Here is a 16,175-nt window from a genome sequence, read left to right as displayed (position 1 = left end):
CAAACCAGGTGCCACGAGGAGAGCCAGAGATAGAAACCAGGACCCCAGCCCCACTGCCCCTTGGGGCTCTGCAGCCTGTGGCCCTGCTGCTCAGCCTGCTGCAGCTCACAGCAGAGGTGCCAGCCCAGCGTGCCAAGCCTGGCAGCAAGGACAGCAAGGCTTAGAGCAGGCAGTGCTGCTAGCCGGCCCACAGGGCAGTAAGCCAGAGCCCTGCAGCTCTGGTCAGAAGCCCACCCAGGACTGGGAGCTATGTCCTGGAGTAGCATGCCTGGTCCCTCTCTGGCCAGCCCTGGGCAACACTTGGCTTTTCAGGTCAAGTCCCACAGACTAGTGGGTAGTAGAGGTCACAGACCCCATATGGTTAGGGACAATTGGTTGTTGGCGTAGTTTAGAAATGTTAGGGTGACCTAGGGATATTGCTGGCATCAGAACCTATGCAGACTGTCACATCCACAGAGGTTCTTATGCTGGCAATATCCCTAGGCCGCCCTAACATTCTCAACTACCCCCACAGTGGCCTGGAGTTCTCTTCATGTGGTGGACGTCCATCTGACCCTCAGCTCAGGAACCCCATTCTCACTCCACGACAGCTATTAACTGGGGCCAGAGTCAAGAGACGAAGACTGCTCCTGTGCTGGTGCTATTTGCTCCTCTCTGAAGAGAAGAGACAGAGCAGGGCCTACTCTCTGGGAACTGCTGAGCACTTCAAATGAGCCAGGTCCAAGGAAGCCAGGTCCTTTTACTAATGAGCCCACCCGACACCATGCAGGGCTGCTGAAGGACCCGACTCCGAGGGCTGGAACAGCCAGACCTAGGCTTGAACGGGCGTCTCGGCGCTGGAGAGGAGCCGGCCACGCCCGCCCGCCCACCGCGGCGCTGCTGTGCCTGCACACAGGTGTGCCGAAGCTTGAGCACCTGCATTCCCAGCCGAGCCCCGTTTCTGGTTTGCTGTGTGGCTCCAAGCAATCCTTGGCCCTGCTTCCACCCCTGTACGACAGGAACGGCCACTCCTGTGCCTCCCACCCCAGATGGTTGTAGGAGAGCTAATGACATCGTGGAAGGGAATGCCCTTTGAGAACGTTTCAGGGGAACCACAAACAGAAGGCATCCTTATTAATAATAGATGCCTGGGGTGTTTTTCTGCCAGCAGATGCTCAACATTTTGGGGGGGCAGCTGCCCAGGAGACACTCAGTTATTTCATTTGCTGCCACTGATAGTCTGGTGTGGGGGTGGTAGTGGGTTCTGTCCCCAGCCTCAAACCAACTGTGGGCTCCTCTCCTGAGCTCGCCCTGCTCTCATGTCACCGTTGGTTTCCTTGCAAACAACGCCCTGGAGTCACCTGGAGTCAGGGAGAGGAGCACTGCTGCCCCTCAGGTGGGAGGCGACTCCCGGACCTGCCTCTCCCTTTGCCAGCAGCGGCCAAGGCCCCACATTTCCCTCACGTGAACCAAGCGAGGAATTTGTAACTATTCTGATGGGTTGTTTTTTTTTTTTGCTTCTACCGCTGAAAAGTTCAGTATTGTCTTCTGGTGAATAGTTAATTTAATTTTCCAAAGAAAAGGATGGAACATTTGCTTCTAAAATTTATTGCAGGCTACCAAAGAGACAGTGCGGCATAATTTTATGCAGAGCCCCAGGCCGCACCACAGGGGAGCAGGCTGTTGTTCATTCCGGACAAGCAAATGGAATTGACCCCCCTGAAGATCAATCAGGACATGAAACACTGTGATGGATGTGGCAACTCTCTTTAGAGTTTGAGATTTATGGGGTACCTTTCACCAAGTGCTCAAGGAGCCTCCCCAACATCAATTAGGCCTTGTAACTAGGTGGGCCCACCTCCGCCTCCACTGCTCAAAGAAGGGACACGGGTTCCTAGGACCTGGGCTATGCTAAATGCCACACAAGAAAGCCATTGTGCTGGCTGGGTCTAGACTGCAGCACAGAGACCACTGTTTCCCTGAGCAAAGAGTGGCTTAGAATAGAGGAACATCAGGCTAGACGGAGACTCAGGCACTGGGGTCCAACCCCTGTATTTTCCAGAGAATAAAACTGAGTTTGTCACGTTCTTGGGTACACCTGTGCTTTGTCCATGCTGGCCTTCTGCCTGGATGCACGTCCCCAACAGTTTTTTTTTAAGACATAGTCTCGCTCTCTTGCCCGGACTGGAGTGCCGTGGCATCAGCCTAGCTCACAGCAACCTCAAACTCCTGGGCTCAAGCGATCCTCCTGCCTCAGCCTCCCGAGTAGCTGGGACTATAGGCCTGCGCCACCATGCCAGCTAATTTATATATATATATTTAGTTGTCCAGCTAGTTTCTTTCTATTATATTAGTAGAGTCGGGGTCTCGTTCTTGCTCAGGCTGGTCTTGAACTCCAGACCTCAAATGATCTGCCCACTTCAGCCTCCCAGAGGGCTAGGATTATAGGCCTGAGCCACCGCACCAGGCCAAGTCCCCATCCGTTTTGATTGCTCCTTCTGAACTCAGTGAGGCTATTGCACCTTGCTTCCCCCACTCACACCCACCCCAGCCAGGGAACCACAGAGGAACTCAGGCTACGGCTGTGGCTGAGAGTAGACTCTGGCCTAAGGTCACCCTTTACTAGCTATGAGTACTTGGGCAAGTGTGTTAAGCTCTGCAGGCTTTAGTCTTCTCACCTGTTCGGTGGGGAATATTACACCTTATCAGGTTGTGAGATGTGCAAGGGTGGGGAAGTCGTATATGGGCTGTGAAAGAATTCTCACACAGTGATTAGAATATATAGAAGTAAAAGTTTATTCATTTTCCTGAGAAAGAAAGAGAGATAGAGAGAAGGGGGAGGGGCCGTGGCCCACAGAGGAAGGAAGGAAGTGCCTGGCAGCTGAGGGAAAGTTGCTTGCTCTTTTAAAGGGTAAAAATGGCTTATTTCATTTTCTCTGTTTCAGCAGACTGATGACTGCTGAGAGATGAGGCTGAGAGATGTCAGGGAGTTATTTCTTTTCTTTCTTCGTGAGGCTGGGCTATCTGAATCCTTGGAATCTGGTTTTTTGACACGCACTGAGGCAGAGAGCTGGAGCAGGGAGTCGCACCCCTACTGTCTGCTTGGGCTCTTCAAGTCTGAGAAAGAACTCTTAGAGAGAACAAGTTAGGTCACAGATGTTTTAATTAAAACAAAGGGTAGTTGTGCTGTGAGTTTATTTCCCCTACTTCCCTCTGTTAGATAGGTTATTAGTAAGACCACATTTGAAGACTTAAATGAGATAATGTATGTAAAGGGCTCAGCACAGCATCTTGGCATAAAAAGGCCTCAAAAACAGTTATTTTTGTCTCTACCTACTCTGTATGAGATCTGCCAACACATTCACAGGTTAAAGCTTAAAGATATCTTGAAAGATTACCTATTTCAAGTTGCCACTTTATAGAGGACAGCGAAGGTGGAGTCCTGGGGAAGCTGGCGGCGTGGGCGGGGCGGGACAGTGGAGCCCAGCTCTCCAGCCTGAGTCCAGCCGGGCTCCAAAGCTCGCTGGCCGCCTCTCTGGTCATTTCTCTGTCCCATTGCTTCATCTAGAAGGCAGGAGTAATGATGCCCACTTTGGAGACTGTTGGGTTAGTGAAGGATATATAATGCACCGGACACATAGTAAGTTCTCAATAAGTAATTTATTTGCCAAAAATTCTGTTTCATTTTGTTCCAGTTCTACTTGCTTTGTGACCTAGGGCAAACTGCCCCCCCCAAGTCTGAATTCTTGACTGTTCCCTACTCTTTCCCCCACAGATGGGTAACGTACATGAAAGTTCTTTATAAGCCAAGGATCACCAGCAGCTCTTCTTCATTTGGGCTTCCCACGAAGACTAGGTCTAGATGGAATTGTGGCAGTGTCACCCTGCACGGTTGCTAGTCAAGCCTCCTTTGGCTCAGCAACAGCCAGCCAAACCCATCTGTTACACCAGTGTGCTCTCTGGATTTCCAGCCTCCTCAGCCCACTCTTATGTAGACCCAAACAAACACTCCGAGTGAGAGACAGCGTGAAATGCAACCAGCCTGACCGTCCCTTCCAGAAAGAGTCAGGCGTGCACTCAGGGCTGGCGTCCCAGCCCTGCAGCCTCAGACACACCCTGCCTCTGGCAGCCTCGGGGCTGCCCGCCAGCCTGGGAGGAAAGGCCCCACTCTGCCAGCCTCGCCCACAGCACTGAACCACCAGGGGCCCATTCTGCAGCTAAAGAGCTTTCAGCCAAACCCATCCGAGGCCCGAGGCTGGAGGATTCCTCCCCTCATCATCTGCATCTCCACCTCCTCCCTCGGGCCATGTGGACTCACCACCAGGGCAGGTCACTCTCGCAGGTCAGGTTAGGAGGCTGCCTCAGAAACCGTCAACGCTCCCGCTGCCGCAGTGCTGCTCAGGCTTGTCCAGGTAGCAGGGCCTCAGCATGTCACACAGCTCCTTGTGGAGCAAAGGGCTTAATAGAGCCTCACATTTAATTCTACCATACAAACAAGAAACCATTACCAAGAATCCAAACCAATACCAAGAAAGTATTTTTATATATTCAACAAAATCACACCATATATCCACAAGACAAAGCAAAAGCTATGGAGGGTCAGTGGCTGCAACCTCCTTTGTTAATATCAACTTGCCATTGTCTGTTCACTTTGGAATCTGTTCACATTCCCTGTCCACCATCACGACACACTTAGTGCTCTTTATCTGAGGTCACTACGCAGTGAAGTCCTATCCCTTGAGCCAAGGTGAGGGAGAATCACATCCTAGTTGAGGTCACTGTTCTGGAGCCAGACTGCCTGGTTTCAAATCCTGACTCTCATGGGCAAGTCATACAACCTCTTCGAGCCTCCGCTTCCTCATCTGTACGAGGGATACTATTAATAACAGCATTTGACTTATGGGGTATTGTGAGGACTGAAGGGGTTTAATATGTGTAAAGTGCTAGGCCAGTGCCTGTGTACATACAGTAAATGTAATTACTTAATGCTATGATGATGATGACTTCTACCTGGTAAGTACTGGTTAAGTGAACAGCTGCTTGGAGCTGAGGCAAGACGGCCATGTTCCCTCCCCAGGAGGGAACAAAAGGCAGAAAGACCAACCAGTTCAGCTCTGAGGCAAGGAATCTTGCGAAGGCACCGCCTGGGACGCCCTTCCCCGAGCACACCTACTGGGGTTGTCAGCTCTGCCATCTCTCCTGCCTCCCAGTCACAGCACCCAGTAGAGATGAGGAGGAAAAGGAGAAGTCCCTGAGCAAGGTTAGCCCCCTTGGGAAGAGCAACAAGATATAAAAATTATCTTCACAAGGTTTGATTCAAGCCACGTGGCCTTAGGCAAGTCACAGTACCTTCTTACCTGTGCCTCAGTAACCTCATATGTACAAGGGGCTCTGACATTCTAGGGTTCTACCGACATTACTTTGCAAAGTGGCATCATTTTACTGCTTTCCTCTAATCTCATTAAAAGAAGATTGAAATGCCAAGACAACCTTTTTATTTGGGGGGGAATAGTTTCTTGCTCGGTTGCCCAGGATCATATTTCACAGCAACCTCCAACTCCTGGGCTCAAGTGATCCTCCTGCCTCAGCCTCCCAAGTAGGTGGGACCACAGGTGCTACCACCATGCCCGGCTAATTTTTCCATTTTAGGTCTCGCTCTTGCTCAGGCTGGTCTTGAACTCCTGAACTCAAACGATCTTCCCGCCTCAGCCTCCCAAAGTCCTGGTATTAGAGGCGGGAGCCACTATCCACAGCCCAAAGGCAACTTTTTTTTTTTTTTGTGACTGAGTCTTGCTCTATTGCCCCAGCTAGAGTGCAGAGATGTCATCACAGCTCACTGCAACCTCAAACTCCTGGGTTCAAGTGATCCTCCTGCCCCAGCCTCCCGAGTAGCTGGACTACAGGTGTGCACCATGACACCTGGCTAATTTTCTGTTTTTAGTAGTGATGGAGTCTCACTCTTGCTCAGTCTGGAAAAGATAACTTTTCAAAGTGTTTCTTCTGTGGTGTGCATGAACTGGCTAGCACCAGGGAAAAAAAGTGTTTCACAGCAAGTGATTATGACACAAATCCAAAAGGTCCAACTAGTCAGCTGAGTAAGGGCCCCGGGCTGGGTCCCTGCCACGCCCTTCGTTTATCACTGATGCAGGTCACCACTCCTACTCCTGCTGACTGCTCAGGAGGGCAGTTCTCTCCATTTACTCCCCTATCTCCCCACGCTTTCCTGCGGGCCTGTTAAAAGCCTCACCAGCCTCTGTTCTTGGGCCCGCACCCACACGAGCTTGCAGCCCCTGGTGACATCTGGACGCTGGCTGGAGCTGGGGCAGCTAAGTGACAGTGCCAGAGGTGACCGCCTGCCTGCTTTCTAAGGGAGCCCAAAGGAAGCTATTAGGAGGGCAGAAGAATAGCCAGAGCTTTCTCTGAGCAGGATTGTAAACATTTATAATATCAAACTGTGTGATAAGAGGCCACACTTTGTCTCAAAGTGGCTCCTTCTCCACTCTCCTTTCTTTACAGACACAAAGTGGTATAAATTGACAACGCCTTAAAATGAAATGGAAAACCACATTTAATTTAAGCCAACTAAATACATTCAGCAGGGTCAGGTTAAGTCGGGTCTGCTTTTGTCACGTTAGCAGTGGTTTTCTGAAGGCTGGATGTGTTTAAGATAATATCCATGCTTGGTAGCCATGCTTTTTAACTCTGCCTTTGCCAGTCCAGTGCCCTTTCTATAAAATATGCCCTTCAGCAATTACATTAGGTTGATCAGGTTGGTGGGAATATTCATGTTTACAATCTTGCCTAAAACTTAGAGCTCTCCCTGAACAAAGAGGCAAAGAAAAAATAATAAATGAATTTTTACTCCCTCTCTTCAAGTTTTTCTTTCTTTCAGAGGATAGACATATTTCTGATAGTATTTAAGGCTTTATTATAGATTTATGGAAAGGCTTTATTATAGATTTGTTAGATAATTAGAAAATTTCAAAAAATAATTGTTTAGAACCACAAATAATTAAAAAGGAACATAATAATAGTCCCATAAAAAAGCATTCTGGCATCTTTTAGATATTTTTCCTCAAATTCTGAAATGTAGCTCTCCACAATTTCCATGATTGTTATGACATCCATGAAGTTCCATGATTCCAGCCGAATACTCTGACATAGTTTTTCTTCTTAAGATGTGATTATGATTCATTTTTTCTTCAATATCTCAGTCATTTCAGGAACTACCTGCAAATTAAAAAAAAAAGTAATTAAGCAACTTGAGCCTTCACTGTGACACGGTCACGGCTCCTTAAGCAGTACGTGGAGGCCAAAGGAACAATGCAAATCACTGTGGAGGCACCAAGCGCCCCTCACCCGGCCCAGGAACTCCCTGCCCTCCCACCTGGCGGAGGGCCTGCCCCACACAAGGCTGGCAGGGCCTGAGCCCACTCACTGCCCAGGAGCCTTTCGGACACAACCACGAACTTCAAGAAGGCACCATAGAAAACAGGAAGTTTTCTTGTCTGGGCTGAGAGCTGTGTGTATTCTTTTACCTTCATGTTTTCACTGGCATCTTCTCCCCCCTTACTGATCCCTGACTTTCCTTCAAAGTCCACACCGAAGTCTCTAGCTTAGTCACGACTCCAGTCACCCTCCACTAGTACTTGTTCTCTCATTGTTCGTTCATTTTGGTCGCTTTCTCAGCACGTCACTATCATTTGGCACATAAAAATGTGCTGCATGCTGAACATTCAGCATTATTGCTCTTTATTAAAATCAAGACCTTGAGCAAATGCAGTGGTGCCAGTCAGCAGATGCAGTAAGAAATCACAGCAGGGGAAACTCCCTGAGTTGGCTCCCATTTTAAAAAGGATTAATCATTAACCCTTAGTCTTGTCAGTTCAGAGGCTGCAACCGGAGCCTCCAGTGTAGAGCTACTTTGCAACTGCCTGGACAACAGAAGAGAGCTGTGTGTGGGGGCTGCAGGGAATGGCACACAGACATTCTGAAAACTAGCCCCGCCATTTGTGTAAAATATCAGTTACCCAGTCTTCCAAGGGGCTGTCGGCTGCCCTAGCTCACAAAGATCCCAGCTGAACTCACCACTGATGAATATAACCTCTCAATTATTTAAGAGCGCTACATTTCCATTAGGTGGAAATAATGTGTTCGTACAAAATTTATTAAGGAAATTGTCGACATGTTGTTTCTTGCGAATGTCACTTTGTCTCCAGCCTATTAAAAGGCCCATGTTTACCACGGAGCCAGCAGGCAATCGCTCAGGGGCGGCATTAAGTGCTGGCACCACTTCTCCCAGCTTTCGGCCGTGGACAGACCATGAGCTCATGCGAGTCACACAGATGACATGCTAGCTGAACCTCACGTGGGACCTGTGTGTTTCATGAAAAATAGGCTAAAGCCCAACTTCTTTCCCCAGGAAGCAAAATATTAATTTGATTTAGAATATACAATTTTCAAAGACCTTACAGAATATCCTCTCTACTACATTCCCCACAAAATGGCTGGGAGGATTTTTTCTCTCCATCATCTAAATCTTTTTTATTAGACCAACCACAGACTTTCCAAGCTTACCACACACTGTTTAGGGAAAAGAAAATGCTAACTTGGGTTCACTGCGTGTCTGATGGTCTGAACATACTGAAAGATCTGGATTCTTGTTTCTATTCTCTCTTAGATATTGCAGAGGCAGCTCTCTTTCAGTAAGACCAAATAAGAGGAAATTTAAGTTTAAAAAAAGATAATCTACTGATATAAGTCACAGTACAAGTATGTTCCATTCATTTACTTAGTACTTCCTCGGGGCAGTGCTAAGGCAGACAGAGAGAGTTCCACCTCCCAGCTGGTGACAACAGACAGGAGCCCATGAACCACCCAATCAGAGATGTGCTCATCATATACTGGAATGGAGTAGAATGTGGATCAGGAAAATCCAGAATATCAACATAGAGAAGAAAAGGGTTCTGGGCAAGAAATGAGAAGGCAGAGATGAACACTGCAAGGTTCCAGAGAGAGGAAACATTATTACCATCATGAACAGCTGTGCTTGGAAGAATAGGAAAAAAGGTTTAAAAGATAGGAGTTGGCCGGGTGCGGTGGCTCACGCCTATAATCCTAGCACTCTGGGAGGCTGAGGCAGGTGGATTGCTCAAGGTCAGGAGTTTAAAACCAGCCTGAGCAAGAGCGAGACCCTGTCTCTTTTACTATAAATGGAAAGAAATTAATTGGCTGTGAGGAGTCGAGACATTGCATACCTGCAAGGCCCACACCCCAGTGAAGCCGGAACTAACATCCGGCTTCTGGAAACTGTTGCTTGCTTCCCATGGAAACCGTTGCTTGCTTGCTTGTTTGCGCCAACTTTGCATTGTTCGAACCCCTGTATAGTGGGGCTACCAGCCAACCAATCATGTTAAAGGTCAATGCATGATCCACGCGTGATCAGCCACTGCATAGCGTATGCACCATAGGGATAAAAGGCACGCTGCAATCCCGGTCGGGGTCCTTGCCTACCAGAGTGGCCACTGGTAGCCAGAAAATAAACTCCTCTTGAGTGTTTGCATCCTCGGTGTCTCTGTCTCTCTGTTGGGTAGGGTGGTGAGAGGTAGTCGACTCCCAACATGGCCAACTAATATATATAGAAAAAAATTAGCCAGGCGTGGTGGCACATGCCTGTAGTCCCAGCTACTCGGGAGGCTGAGGCAGGAGGATTGCTTGAGCCCAGGAGTTTGAGGTTGCTGTGAGCTAGGCTGATGCCAAGGCACTCACTCTAGCCTGGGCAACAAAGTGAGACTCTGTTTCAAAAAATAAATAAATAAAAATAAAATAAAATAAAATATAGGTGTTATGCCACGTACATTCAGTGGGGACAGAATAGTCTTTTCAACAGATGGTGCTGTGACAAGTAGATATCCACATGCAAAAGAAGTTAGACCTCTACCTCACACCATCTATGAAAATTAACTCAAAATGCATGAACAGCCTAAATATCTGAGCTAAAAACTCCGTAAAACTCTTAGAAGAAAACATAAAGGCGAATCTTCACCTTAGATTTGGCAATGGATTTTTAGATATGACAACAAAAACATAAGAAACAACAACAAAAAAAGATAAATTGGACTTCATCAAAATTTAAAACTTTGTGCATCAAAGGATATTATATCAAGAAAGTGAAAAGACAGGCTACAGGAGCAAGTATTCAGGAAGCACATATCTGAGAAGTGCGGTGCCTGAGGTGCAGGGGCCGGCTCAGCCGGCCACTCGCCTGCCAGTGGCTGTCCCAGAACACATCTCTCTGAGACAGGCAACGCGAGAAGGTACCTGGCTTGTGTTACTCATGTAGTAACAAATGGGAGTCTGCATGATTTTTAATATTTTCATAACCTTTAATTGTAAGTTTTTTCTCAAACTCTATTTTAAAGAACTGATTAACTTCTCTACCTTTATATTAATCAAAGACATATATAACTGTACTTCAGAACTTCGGAGCTATATGATATCACTGCCAGAATAAAATTCTAGCCAAAGCAAGTAAACAAGATTATCTTGGTCCAAACAGTCTTCGATAGTCAAATGTGGGCTTCTTAAAACACCAAAAATAGCTTGAGAAACGGAGGTTGGAAGTCAGCTGACGGACAATTTTTGAGGTCCCTTTCCACCTCAGTATCTGAGGACCCCCCCATTCAGTTCATGCACACACTCTCTCTCTTGCCAAACCTAGGAGCTCCCCTTAAGGCAAGAGGCACGGTGCATGTGATGTAGCAGCTGCAGCAGCTGCTACAGAGAAGGTCTTGCTCCAAGATGAGCACCCACACTGGAGGGACACTGCACACTGTCAACTGTTTAATACTTCCTCTTTTTATGAGTTGTAATGCCTATAGGCAGACAGAAAAACAATGTACAATAAACAAAATTACTTATTAGTTTATTAACATATTCTCTTGAGGAAAAATAAAAGCCAACTACAGTAGATGACTATTTGCAATATGTCAATATGGTACAGGGCTGGAGTTGAGAAAGTGTTTAATTTAGCTTTTAAATAAAAAGAACATTTACCTCTCTATCCACACCTACCTAAATTCTTGCTACTTGAACAAAGTTATCATCGTATAAACAAAAAATTTTTTTTCATGCTAGCTCCCCTTCCCAATGGGACATCTTAGTGGCCAAATGACTGCAATTAGTGTTTGTTCTTACATGCCTGGGTCAGGCAATAGGAGCAGTTGACCTACCTGAACCCCAAATTTCAGATACAGAGTCACTGGAGGGGGTACATATTCTTCCCAAGCAAGATCTAGGCTCTTTTGGGGCCTTCTGGGGGGGAAGAACGTCCTGCCCTGAACTGGAGTAACAGCCCAACCTAGTCTCCACATGTAGTCTCAGCCATTACTTGGGAATCACCAAGCAGCTGAAAGAGCTCACATCCATCTGTGCTGAGCAAACACACACATACACTTCTGAGTACAAATGTGCTCTCAACAGGCACTCGTTAGTTCATCCGGATCTTGTGCAGTGCTGGTGCAGTACAGTAATGGGCCGTCCTCTTGCTGCAGGGACCACCCTGGCTCTGTGCTCAGGCTGCAGCCCACAGCCTCTTCCAGTGGGTTGATGTGAGGGATTCCTCACTCTAGCAAACCCACTTTTCCTAAGGTGGGATCCTACTTCCACAGTGTCAATTCATGTACATGTGATTTCTGCACAGGTAACCTAGAAGCTGGTAGGCAGGCCTAGGGGGAAAGAAGAAGGTAGGCTGTACATAAGTCATAACCTTAAAGGTCATGACTTTCAAATGTGCTATGAGTATCAGGTACTCTATTGGGGACTGACATTATACTTTCCTGGTTTAAGAATTAAATTTAGTAATGTACGTGCTCTGCTCAGAGCATTTAAAAGTAATGTGTTCCGGACAGGATCACTGTGACAAACAAGGCTGTTGCCTAGAGGCATAACAAAGGACCTGAACTGCAAGTAAGCAAGAGCTGCCCAGCCCCACGTCAGTGGGGGTCTGGAGGCCACACGATAAACACATTGTTCCTGTGATTGCTGCTTAAGCCCCATAAGATGGCTAGTTAGTCAATGATGGGTAAGACCCCTCAAGGGAGGGGCAACCTAAGCCAGGCACAGCCACAGGGATCAGCCTAAAAAGAACCAGGGACGAGAAATGCCCCTTGTGGCTGCCTTGCTCATCCTTGCTAATCTCAGTCCGTGATCTATGCCTGGCGCCTAGAGCAACCACCTGGAAACCTTGAATCAGGGGACATCTGTGTCCTTAAGGCTACAAGTTCCGGAATTTATGGCCATTGCTGTAATGCCTGGGTGGTTACGTACAAGGAACTAACTTTAATCTTTTAGGTATAAAATAAAACTGACTGGTGCATTGGACACTCGAGTCTACATGTGTGTCCGTGTTTTTCTTTTGTGTTCTGTGTTCATCTTCCATCTTGTAAAAGGGCCACGGCAGTACTCATCACTTATAATTCACTAAATTAATTAGCATCATTAAAGTAATTTTTCTCGTGGGAAGGGCAAATATGGGGATGATGGCGGGGCAGAAAGCACACTCAAAAGTGAAGGGTGTGAGGACTGGGGGTCAGGGTCCTCCCTATGCCTGTCACATTAGGAGGCCTTTAACCCTAGACACAGCCAGCGGAATATTTTGCTGAGTCCCAGAGCTGGACTGGAGTGCTCATTCTCCTGAAAAGCTCTAGTGTCTTTGGCAAATCCTCAAATAAGGGGGTTTGACGTTATTAAGGTACCTGCCAAATATGATTCTAGATTACCTGATTCATTTCACACTGCATGTTAACTTTGTACGTGAGATGCCAAGAGCCATATGGATATTTTAAAGACAATTTGGACTCCTTCTTAAGGGGAAAGTTATAATACTCTATATAAACAACACATATCTATTAGGGCAACTTAACTTTAGGTCAAAATTGTGTACATATATTAATAGCACATATACAGATACATAAACACACACTGTTTTATTTTAATAGCTTCATCCTTGACCAACTCTAAGAGTTTCCTGGATGACAATCTAGATAATAGCAATTTTTCTCAAGGCCAGTTTACCTTAAATAAATCTGCAACTATTCCATAATCTGCCACTTGGAAAATTGGAGCTTCTGGGTCTTTATTAATAGCCACAATTGTCTGTGAAACAAAAACAAAGAGTTTGACTTTTATAAAGAAAACATACCACACAGATAGTTCTATTTTAACCCCTCTTACAACATATTAATATTCTTAAAATGTTGACCAAAAAATAGGCCGGGCGCTGTGGCTCACGCCTGTAATCCTAGCTCTTGGGAGGCCGAGGCGGGCGGATTGCTCAAGGTCAGGAGTTCAAAACCAGCCTGAGCAAGAGCGAGACCCCGTCTCTACTATAAATAGAAAGAAATCAATTGGCCAACTGATATATATATAAAAAAAAATTAGCCGGGCATAGTGGCACATGCCTGTAGTTCCAGCTACCAGGGAGGCTGAGGCAGAAGGATCGCTCGAGCCCAGGAGTTTGAGGTTGCTGTGAGCTAGGCTGACGCCATGGCACTCACTCTAGCCTGGGCAACAAAGCGAGACTCTGTCTCAAAAAAAAAAAAAAAAAAAATGTTGACCAAAAAATAAATTAATTTGATCCATCTGTGCCAACATTGTAAATTTATTAGAAATTTCTGGGTTGGAATGTAATAAAATTATCTCTTACCCACCACTAGCCCATCTCAATATTAAAAATTTAAAATTGGCTGGGCATGGTGGCACACACCTGTAATCCCAGCACTTTGGGAGATAGGAAGTAGGAGGATTGCATGAGGCCAGGAGTTGGAAACCAGCCTGAGTAACATACTAAGACCTCCATCTCTGCAAAAAAATTTTAAAAATCAGCTGGGTGTGGTGGTGACTGCCTATAGTCCCAGCTCTTTGGGAGGCTGATCCAGGAGGATTGCTTGAGTCCAGGAATTGGAGGCTGCAGTGAGCTACGATCATACTGCTGCACTCTAGGCTGGGCAACAGAGCAAGACCCTGTCTCAAGGAAAAAGGAAAAAAAAGAAATAAAATCATTTTTTTAAATTTCTTTTTGACTTATGGAAAAAACAAATCTATACCCAAATTCACAGCCTTTGTCACTCAACTATTTTGTCCTCCATATTCTCCATTCTATTTATTATTTTAAAATTATTACCCTGGGTCTGTCTAAGAATATAAAAACCAATTATCTCGCCAGCCTGTTATTAAAGGAGAACTTTAAAACAAAAAATTTTAAGTCCTTATGTATGCAGCAAATATATGTAATAAGCAAATTACTATGTCTGTTATAAACTATCAAATGTTTCTCTTATCTCATATAAATGTTTGTTTTTTTTGAGACAGAATCTTGCTCTGTCACCCTGGCTAGAGTGTCAGCCTAGCTCACAGCAACCAATGAGGTTGGGCTCAAGCGATCCTCCTGCCCCAGCCTGAGTAGCTGGGACTACAGGCATGTGCCACCATGCCTGGATGATTTTTTTCCTATTTTTAGTAGAGATGGGGTCTTGCTCCTGCTCAACTTGGTCTGGAACTCCTGAACTCAAGTGATCCTCCTGCCTCAGCCTCCTAGAGTACTAGGATTACAGGCATGAACCACCATGCCCAGTCTAAAAATATTCTTAAATATGAACAGTAAAGAGATTATTAAGAGAATAAGGAGAAATGGTCACTCAAAATCACTTTTATTAATATCAATTTATATATTAAAAATGGGTTGGTATTCCCCACAGATGCTTCTAACACCATTGCAATTAAAGTAAAATTAGAGTTTGACTCTAATGTGGTATCATTTTAACAGACAGTGGATTATGGTGATTCAAACTTCTAGAAGTAAGTTTCTACCTGCTTGTTACTGTATCTTATGAAAATAGCTGGTATTAAATGATATATTAAGTATTTGATGTAGCCTGACTTAAAATATTGTAACATCTGTGTAATTCCCTTATAAGGGCTCCTAAAAGAGATGGGCAGAATATGCCAGAATGGCTGAGACTGGAGCACAGTGTAATCCAGGTAACTTCCAATCCAGAGAAACATGCCACGTATATTAAGATATATGGTCAGAGACAATGAACAGGTTCCAAATATGAGCCTCAAATCCAAAGGAATGAGGACAAACATTTTAAATCACAGGCATCAATTTGCATTGAGGTATTTCTCTTCTGGGAATGTGTAGCCTGCTTTACAGCTATAGCAGAGATTTATTTAATTAATGATGGTTAATGATTCTCCTGAAGGCCACCTAGTCAAACATGTGACAATTCAATCATCTTTTTTTTTTTTTTCAATTCAATCATCTGAAAGCTTTTTCATCCTACTATATAAAAGTTATTTTTAAAGAAAGGGCACAACTGTGGGCAAGGAACCAATACAGTATTTAAGAAAAAAGATGGTTATGGTTATAGATCAGGTGTACTCAAACTACGGCCCAAGGGCCACATGCGGGTGTTTTTGCCCGTTCGGTTTTTTACTTCAAAATAAGATATGTGCAGTGTGCATAGGAATTTGTTCATAGTTTTTTAAAACTATAGTCTGGCCCTCCAATGGTCTGAGGGACAGTGAACTGGCCCCCTGTTTAAAAAGTTTGACGACCCCTGTTGTAGATGTATAGGACTGGTTATAGTTTTTCAGATTACCAAAATAATATTCCTGAATTATCAACCATAAATAACGATGATAAAGTCTTGTTTATACCTGAAATCTCTTAAGAGCTCCTTATAAATTCAAGCTCTTCCTCCTTACAGTTTTGGAATACACAGATTGTATCAACCATATTATTACGTATATAGTTCAAAAAGTACTTTCGTTACATTAATTCACATTTGAAATAACAACCCAATTTTGTATTCATGCAACTATCTCATGATGCTAATTAAAACTGCAGCTTGTAGGCAATGCAACTATCAAATTTAAACCATTTTAATATGCCATTTTAGAACTTAACCAAAATTACAACTAAAGATCGCCTGTCTCCTACACAAGACAGTGACAACAGGGGTTATGTCGTTCGTTTAAGCATCCCCAACATCTAGTACAAGAAATATGCTTAATAAATATTTGTTGACTAGATGGAGAGACAAAGGCATAGTTGAAGTTTATTTTCATGGACTGTCCCCCAAAGCTGGTCTCCTCATTTCACCTGCTCCCTATCTGCTCTGACACGCGCCATC

The 16,175-nt window shown here is 45.3% G+C and overlaps 1 protein-coding gene across 2 annotated transcripts in view; it reads right to left on the bottom strand.

Moving 5' to 3' along the window:
• Window positions 1-6,529: 6,529 nt before the first annotated feature.
• ETFA (electron transfer flavoprotein subunit alpha) overlaps window positions 6,530-16,175 on the bottom strand; it is a 75,656-nt gene continuing 66,010 nt past the window's right edge. For both annotated transcript variants that reach the window (XM_012739369.3, XM_076004583.1), the window contains 2 exons: window positions 13,054-13,134; window positions 6,530-7,209 (listed from right to left, as the gene is read on the bottom strand). In XM_012739369.3, coding sequence (XP_012594823.1) covers window positions 7,171-7,209; window positions 13,054-13,134 — 120 coding nt within the window. In that variant the 3' untranslated portion in view covers window positions 6,530-7,170. The remainder of the gene's footprint in view (window positions 7,210-13,053; window positions 13,135-16,175) is intronic.

This window comes from Microcebus murinus, chromosome 6, assembly GCF_040939455.1.
Source record: "Microcebus murinus isolate Inina chromosome 6, M.murinus_Inina_mat1.0, whole genome shotgun sequence".
Lineage (NCBI taxonomy): Eukaryota > Metazoa > Chordata > Mammalia > Primates > Cheirogaleidae > Microcebus > Microcebus murinus.
Note: the sequence above shows the minus strand (reverse complement) of the source record. Positions and strands in the feature narration are given on the sequence as shown.